This window comes from Rhinichthys klamathensis, unplaced genomic scaffold (genome assembly GCF_029890125.1).
Source record: "Rhinichthys klamathensis goyatoka isolate OS25496 unplaced genomic scaffold, OSU_Roscu_1.1 h1tg000618l_1, whole genome shotgun sequence".
NCBI classification, from domain to species: domain Eukaryota; kingdom Metazoa; phylum Chordata; class Actinopteri; order Cypriniformes; family Leuciscidae; genus Rhinichthys; species Rhinichthys klamathensis.
This window is the reverse complement of record NW_026607070.1, coordinates 274,131-283,274: the sequence shown is the minus strand read 5'-3', so window position 1 is coordinate 283,274 and position 9,144 is coordinate 274,131. Positions and strand designations below refer to the sequence as shown.

Genomic DNA, 9,144 nt, shown 5'->3' with positions numbered 1-9,144 from the left:
AGACGAGAGCCGAGCCAGAGACGAGAGAAGAGCCAGAGACGAGCCGGAGACGAGAGAAGAGCCAGAGACGAGAGAAGAGCCAGAGACGAGAGAAGAGCCAGAGACGAGCCGGAGACGAGAGAAGAGCCAGAGACGAGAGAAGAGCCAGAGAAGAGCCAGAGACGAGCCGGAGATGAGAGACGAGCCGGAGACGAGAGAAGAGCCACAGGCGAGCCGGAGACGAGAGAAGAGCCAGAGACGAGAGAAGAGCCAGAGAAGAGCCAGAGACGAGAGAAGAGCCACAGACGAGCCGGAGACGAGAGAAGAGCCAGAGACGAGAGAAGAGCCAGAGACGAGCCGGAGACGAGAGAAGAGCCAGAGACGAGAGAAGAGCCAGAGACGAGAGAAGAGCCAGAGACGAGAGAAGAGCCACAGGCGAGCCGGAGACGAGAGAAGAGCCAGAGACGAGAGAAGAGCCAGAGAAGAGCCGGAGACGAGAGAAGAGCCAGAGACGAGAGAAGAGCCAGAGACGAGAGAAGAGCCAGAGAAGAGCCAGAGACGAGCCGGAGATGAGAGACGAGCCGGAGACGAGAGCCGAGCCAGAGACGAGAGAAGAGCCAGAGACGAGCCGGAGACGAGAGAAGAGCCAGAGACGAGAGAAGAGCCAGAGACGAGCCGGAGATGAGAGACGAGCCGGAGACGAGAGAAGAGCCAGAGACGAGCCGGAGACGAGCCGGAGACGAGAGATGAGCCGGAGACGAGCCGGAGAGGGGCCGGACACACCTGAAGCTCTCGAACGAAGCCTGTACCCAGAACTAGAGCAGTTTAATGAAGGTTAATGAAGCAGACAGCGGAGGTACAGTAACTCCTCTACTGTACTACAACTCAATCACAGCAGATATTACAGTTTCCTCTTATAAACTCTACTGGCTGATAATATAATATTAATGAAATAAAACAGGCCACTTAAAGAGAGCACAAATTAAAGACTATATTTATTAACACACTTAAATACACCTTTAAAAAGTGCACTTAGTAATAATGTCAAATTAAAAGTTTCACTTTAAAAAACATTTAAAGGAACCGTATTTAAGATTGTGGCCAAAACTGGTACTGCAATCACTTTCAAATTACTGTAGAGCGATGTATCCCCTCCCCCTCCCCCTGACTCGAGGTTGCCAAATAGGCTACAGGATCCAGCAAATTCTTCTCCGTTTTCAGCCATCTCCTAGCCTGGGAAAACCCAGACAACTTCCGGCAAATTTAGATTTGCTCTGAAAGTTAGTCTGGCAAAGAGCTCATTCAAACCCATTTCCAATCCGTCGAAATCGAGGCACCAATCAGAAACGTTGGGGCGGGCTTTACACGATGACGACAGCGCAGGGATTTTGAAGCAGATTTTGTAGCCTACTACAAAGATGGATGCCGCCGTCGAACATCACTCGTCCGAATCAGCTATCGCGTCTGTTTTAAGCGATTTGAACGTTTCCTTTTAGTTAAAAACCGAGCAAAGAACAACACTCGGAGATGTGTCTCCGCCGCTCTGCATACGTCATCTCCTTCATCGCTCTGATTGGTTTAGGTCTATCCACGACGTCCGTTGGTGACGCCCCTCTGGAAATGATTCGTCTATGACGCTTTGCTTGGTTTTAACCAGGCTAGCCATCTCCATCTTTCAAAGGCATCTCCTATACAAATCCTTGTTTTATTTCGGACTTTGTCACGAAGTATTTTGGAATCATAACGAGGTTTTTTTTTATTTGTAATGTTAGACATTTTTTTTATCCGACACGTTTGTAGCTGCAGCTGTGGTAACTACAGCAGAGCTGGCAACCCGCAACACTACTGACTTAGTGATTGGTAGATAGGTGGAGGGCGGCGCATCAGACCAAAACACAACATGACAACATCAACATCAGTGGAGGGCTGCAACTTTTTAAATGACAATATCCTGGCTGGACTACTGTTGTCAGTGATATAAGTATTTGAAATGAACATGATTTCTTAATGTCTAGTGACATATCAGTGCCATTTTATGATTAAAGGGTCACTTCACCCATTTGCATTAAGGTTTGTATTGTTAGAAACCCAGTCATATATTATAATGATGGTGGAATTTTTCTTGTTTTTTTTCTGAGATGGGAGAAAAAAGGATTTAAGTGTTTTACTTCCGTCCTATCGTGACGTAAATATCGTCATTTTGCGTCACGATAGGACGGAAGATAAATTTCATTGCATATTAAGAAAACTACAGCCTTTAGCTCATTATTATTCAAGGACGTGGGACCCACTCACCCCACCGGCCTATTACAGATCACTGGGTGGGACTAAACCTGAAGAAACTAAACTATTAATCCGCCATCTTGCTTGGAAGATAGCAAGCTAAGCTAACAAGCGCTCATGGAGTTAGATTTACCATAATGCCTGAATTTACGACACACGATATGGAAGACGAGGATTTTGACAATCTTTTGCTCGAAACTGATGTTCGTGGCTATTTATACGAGCCGCAATATAGTGAAGAGCAGCTGAGGCTGATGGAGGAACAGGAGGCGGACAAGGAGCCCGGGCTGGCTCGAGCTGTGCGGACTGCTGGTGCCTGTGCTCTCGCTGTGCGCTACGGACACAGATAGAGTCCGTCTGCTGTAGAGAATTTCAACGATAGCAATTTCTCCTGGACGAAATCTCTGAATCAGACGAGCACACGGACGTTTGTGTTGTGATGTGAACCATCCTCGTGTCGCACCCCATATGTTCTGACTGAACCAGGTATCATGCAATAATTCACCATATAGAAAGAAATACAAACGAGGAGTAATTCGCTAATGAGTTTGCCAATGTAACGGGGTTCGTTGTTGTGGGAAGAATGAGGCGGGAACCGGCAAACATTTAAACATTTTAATAGTAAAATAAACAAATACAAAACAAAAGTATAAGCCAGCATCCCCTCACTGCTGGCCACACACAACAGAAACAAAACACAACATAAAATCAGCCCTGTTCCTCAGTCGATCTGCCCTGTCGTCGCTCCTCGTTTTATGCGTCCGCTCCTCGGTGAGAGACGTGAGAGAGACCGGTGTCGTTCATTATCACTCACACCACCGGCCTCGCGCAGTCATCTCACGTGCCTCGGCTCGCCCTCGTCCTGCTCGCCACAGCCAACTAACTAGCTATAAATTTTGTGTAAAATGAATTTCTAACTCTGGTGGCAGCTAACGTTAGCCTTGTAGACGGAAGAGGGATTTGTGATGTTTGCGCTGCTGTTCTGGATTAGTGGGAGTGGCTTGCGGAGCTGTGCAATGTGGTGCATTGTGGGAGTTGTTGTCTTTCATACAAATGCGCCCAAAAGTTATTTTCTGTCTTTTCTCTGTCAAGAGGGCACCAAATTCAAAATTTCTTTTACACTTCGACTACATATATGACCCACTTTCAATAAAGATTAATGTTGAAATGGGTGAAGTGCTCCTTTAAATGAAATACATTTCTTACATACAGTTCCTTTAAATTATGTTTTAATAATCTTTTGTAGTGTTTTATAGATGTGTTCAGATACTAAAGCAGATTTCAAGCTATTTAGATTTTAAATGTACTAAATTGCAACTTCATCATTACAAATGTGTAAATACAAATATATTTAATAAATGCCATCAATAGAAATTAAAGTAATATTCATTAAAGTATATTTAAGTTTACCATAAATGCTTGTCAGATTTTAACCATATTAAACATCACCAAGACGCATTTATTTGATCAAAAATACTGTAATATTGTGAAATATTACTCCAGTGTAAATCAGCTGTTCTCTATGTGAATATACAGTAAAGTGTAATTTATTCCTGTGATCAAAGCTGAATTTTCAGCATCATTACTCCAGTCTTCAGTGTCACATGATCCTTCAGAAATCACTCTAATATGAGGATCTGATGCTCAAGACACATTTATGATTATTATCAGTGTTGAAAACAGCTCATATTTATGTGGAAACTGTGTTACATTTTATTGTTCAGGATTCTTTGATGAATAGAAAGTTCAAAAGAACAGAATAAATTTGAAATTGATTTTTTTGTAACATTATCAATGTTTTTTTTTTACTGTCACTTGATCAATTTAATGCATCCTTGATGAACAAATCAACAAAAGTATTAATTTCTGAACAGTGGTGTATAACACCTGATCATTGTGCATTTAAAGAGACATTGCAACCTTAAATAACTGCTTTTAATAATAACTGATTTTTGTAAAGGGCAGCTTGAGTATAGTTAAACTACTTTAAATGCTGAGTAGCTTGTAGCTTGACAAACTACAGTTTCATAGCTTCCTCCTCGCTGATTCTCCTCCAGCCTTCAGAAAGTTAAAGCTCAACCAAATGAGACAAGGCAGCCATTCCTCCCTCGCAGCAGCGGAGCAAAGAAAGGGGAAAATATCGATCTGGCACACCTGTTAAACAAACACACTCACGGCACAACAGTAATGCAGCAGCAAACTCAGATTGGCTGTGAAATCTTCATTTAGACAACAGCTCTAGGCGGATGCTTATGACTGCAGGTTTATATAGCATTGGTTCTGCTCTCAAATGCATAACATGCTCCCACATCCCTCAAATATGAAGAGCAGTGATAAAGAGCTACAGATTTTTTTCTTCATTTAAAAAGTTTTATGAATCCATTAATGGAGCTTGTGGAGTGTGGAGCTGAATCCTGAACTGATGCTCAATGATGTAGAGTATTTTATAAATGGTTATATGCAGCTAAAGCTCAAATGTGCCATTATACGATGAACGCTTCAGAACTACAGGCCACATATGAAGTCACTCCACATTCACACAACGGCCACATAGGAAGTCACTCCATATTCAAACTACGGCCACATATGAAGTCACTCCACATTCACACTACGGCCACATATGAAGCCACTCCACATTCACACTACGGCCACATATGAAGTCACTCCACATTCACACTACGGCCACATATGAAGTCACTCTACATTCACACTACGGCCACATATGAAGTCAATCCACATTCACACTACGGCCACATATGAAGTCACTCCACATTCACACTATGGCCACATATGAAGTCAATCCACATTCACACTAATCCACATTCACACTACAGCCACATATGAAGTCAATCCACATTCACACTACGGCCACATATGAAGCCACTCCACATTCACACTACAGCCACATATGAAGTCACTCCACATTCACACTACGGCCACATATGAAGCCACTCCACATTCACACTACGGCCACATATGAAGTCACTCCACATTCACACTACGGCCATATATGAAATCACTCTACATTCACACAACGGCCACATATGAAGTCAATCCACATTCACACTAATCCACATTCACACTACCGTCACATATGAAGTCAATCCACATTCACACTACAGCCACATATGAAGTCACTCCACATTCACACTACGGCCACATATGAAGCCACTCCACATTCACACTACGGCCGCATATGAAGTCACTCCACATTCACACTACGGCCATATATGAAGCCACTCCACATTCACACTACGGCCACATATGAAATCACTCCACATTCAGACTACGGCCACATATGAAGTCACTCCACATTCATTTACATTTACATTACATTTACATTTATTCATTTAGCAGACGCTTTTATCCAAAGCGACTTACAAATGAGAACAATAGAAGCAGTTAAACTAACAGTAGGACAACAATACGTAAGTGCTATAATCCCTCTCAGTTTAATTTTAGTGCAGTTTTTTTTTTTTTTTTTTTTTTTTTTTTTATAGAATAGAAGAGAAGAGAAAGTGTTAATTCTACTGAATCAAGTGCTGCCGAAAAAGATATGTCTTCAGCAGTTTCTTGAAAGTGGCTACTGACTCAGAAGCTCTGGTTGAGTTAGGCAGATCATTCCACCAACAGGGAACAGCCATGGTAAAGGTCCGAGAAAGAGATTTTGTGCCTCTTTGAGATGGTACCACAAGACGACATTCGCTAGCAGAGCGCAGGTTTCTGGATGGCACATAAGTCTGAAGTAATGAGTTTAGGTAAGAGGGAGCAGTGCCAGTGGTTGTTCTGTAGGCAAACGTTAGTGCCTTGAATTTAATGCGAGCGGCAACTGGCAACCAGTGCAATTGTGTGAGGAGAGGAGTGACGTGTGCTCTCTTCGGCTCATTGAAGACTACTCTGGCTGCAGCATTCTGGATCAATTGTAGAGGTTTGACAGAGCAAGCTGGAAGACCAGCCAGGAGAGCATTACAATAGTCCAGTCTGGATAAAACAAGTGCTTGGACAAGGAGTTGTGTGGCATGCTCTGTAAGGAAGGGCCTGATCCTCCTAATGTTGTGCAAAGCAAATCTGCAGGACCGGGCAGTTCTAGCAATGTGGTCTGTGAATTTCAACTGATCATCAATTACAACCCCAAGGTTCTTAGCTGACCTTGATGGAGATATGGATGACGAGCCTAGCTGAATGGAGAAGTTGTGATGAAGTGTTGGGTTAGCCGGGACCACAAGTAGCTCTGTCTTCGCAAGGTTTAGTTGAAGGTGGTGGTCCTTCATCCAGCCAGAGATGTCTGTCAGGCAGGCTGAGATACGAGCAGCTACCGTCGGATCGTCAGGCTGGAATGAGAGGTAGAGTTGCGTGTCATCAGCGTAGCAATGATAGGAAAAGCCATGTTTCTGAATCACAGATCCTAGTGATGTCATGTAGATGGAGAAGAGGAGTGGTCCAAGCACTGAGCCCTGAGGTACCCCAGTAGCTAGATGTTGGGTCTTAGACGCCACACCTCTCCACGACACCCTAAAGGACCTACCTGAGAGGTAAGACTCGAACCATTGGAGTGCAGTTCCCGAGATGCCCTTCATCTTTAGGATTGACAGGAGGATCTGGTGGTTAACTGTGTCAAAAGCAGCAGACAGATCCAGCAGGATGAGGACTGAGGATTTGGAAGCTGCTCTTGCCAGTCTCAGAGCTTCAATTACTGAGAGCAGGGCAGTCTCAGTTGAGTGTCCGCTTTTGAAACCAGACTGATTGTCGTCCAAGAGGTTGTTCTGTGTAAGAAAGGAGGAGATCTGGTTGAAAACAACTCGTTCAAGTGTTTTCGCGACAAATGGAAGAAGAGATACCGGTCTGTAACTTGTTAGATGTGCTGGATTTAGATTGGGTTTCTTAAGCAGTGGGGTTACTCGAGCCTGCTTAAAAGCTGTGGGAAAGGTACCAGTGTGAAGAGAGTTGTTTATGATGTGCGTGAGTGTGGGTACAACTGAGGAAGAAATGGCTTGAAGTAGATTAGTGGGGATAGGATCAAGCGGACAGGTAGTAGGGCGATTGGAAAGGAGGAGTTTAGAGACTTCCGCCTCTGAAAGTAGAGAGAAGGAGGGTAGAATGTGTGCGTTTGTTGGTAAAATGTGTGTGTCAGTTTGTGGATTGGTAAATTGGCCGCTGATGGTGGTAGTTTTTTCTATGAAGAATGTGGCAAAATCGTCAGCTGTTAGGGTTGATGAAGGAGGAGGAGGAGGAGGGTTAAGAAGAGAGGAGAAGGTTTTGAAAAGCATGCGAGAGTCAGAAGAATTGATAATTTTGTTGTGATAGTAAGCCATTTTAGCAGTAGAGATATTAGCAGAGAAGGAAGAGAGAAGGGATTGATAAAGACCCAGGTCTGCCGAATCTTTCGATTTGCGCCACTTCCTCTCTGCACCCCTGAGTTTAGTACGATGTTCGCGAAGAATATCAGTTAACCAGGGGGCAGAGGGTGTGGCGCGGGCTGGCCTGGAGGAAAGGGGACAGAAGTTGTCCAAGCAGGATGTTAAAGTGGAGAAAAGAGTATCAGTTGCACAGTTAGTATCAAGTGTTGAGAGCTGATCAGGTGGAGGAAGTGTGGATGAGACCAAAGAGGATAGGTGAGAGGGTGAAAGTGAGCGTAGGTTTCGTCGAAAGGTGACCTGTGGAGGAGTGTGTGTTGTGTTCTGAGGCAGGTTGAGGTTGAGAGTGAGGAGGAAGTGATCTGAGGTGTGCAGTGGAGTGACCAGTGTATTGTCCGTAGAGCAGTAGCGCGTGTAGATGAGGTCCAATTGGTTACCTGATTTGTGAGTAGCCACAGTAGATACTCGTTTGAGGTCGAATGATGCAAGCAGGGTGTGAAAATCAGCAGCCTGAGGTTTTTCTAGGTGGATGTTGAAGTCTCCAAGAATTACAAGAGGAGTACCATCTTCTGGGAAGGATGAGAGTAGCACATCAAGCTCCTCCAAGAAACTGCCAAGTTGACCTGGGGGACGATATACAACTACAAAATGGATTTTTATAGGACTAGTGATGGTAATTGAATGTGATTCAAATGAGCTGTTGTCAAATAGAGGTGGTAAAGGATCAAATTTCCAGTCATTTGAGATGAGCAGACCAGTACCACCACCCCTTCCGGTCAGACGGGGGGTGTGTGAGAAAGTGAAGTTAGTGGAGAGGGCAGCAGGTGTGACAGTGTCCTCTGGTCTGATCCAGGTCTCAGTCAGGGCCAATAGACTGAGACCTGAATGACTTGAAAAAGATGTAATGAAATCAGCTTTGTTAACAGCGGACTGGCAGTTCCAGAGACCAATAGGAAAAGAGAATAAAGTATTAGAAGACACCGGAAGGGTACGGAGATTGTTAGGATTGCACCGCCTCTGACGTGTGACGTTTGATTTACGTATGTTAGTAATAGTAGAGATTTGAAAACACATAGTGAAAAGGAGCTTACAAACAGAAAGATTCAAAGAAAAGTGTGTAGAAGAGAAAGGAAACAACAATAAATAAACAAGAAGAATTTAATACTCAAGTGCTTTGTCGGTGTCCTTGCTCGGTGGAGTCGCACAGGTAGAGTCGCTGGTCTTTACACTCCTTGGTCTTCACACGATGAGGGCTTCACACGAGGGCAGCCGCGACCGCTGCCGCGGTGCACTAACCAGTTTTATACACACCTAATAACCAGTTTTATACATTCACACTATGGCCACATATGAAGTCACTCCACATTCACACTACGGCCACATATGAAGTCACTCCACATTCACACTACGGCCACATATGAAGTCACTCCACATTCACACTACGGCCACATATGAAGTCACTCCACATTCACACTACGGACATATATGAAGTCACTCCACATTCACACTACGGACATATATGAAGTCA

The 9,144-nt window shown here is 44.1% G+C and overlaps 1 protein-coding gene across 1 annotated transcript; it reads right to left on the bottom strand.

Moving 5' to 3' along the window:
* Positions 1-6,941: 6,941 nt before the first annotated feature.
* On the bottom strand, positions 6,942-8,815 carry LOC130076010 (uncharacterized). The gene is made up of 2 exons (XM_056240895.1): positions 8,054-8,815; positions 6,942-7,025 (listed from the first exon to the last, which is right to left on the bottom strand). The coding sequence occupies exons 1-2, from the start codon at positions 8,688-8,690 to the stop codon at positions 6,973-6,975; spliced, it is 690 nt and encodes a 229-aa protein (XP_056096870.1). The 5' UTR covers positions 8,691-8,815; the 3' UTR covers positions 6,942-6,972.
* Positions 8,816-9,144: the final 329 nt, after the last annotated feature.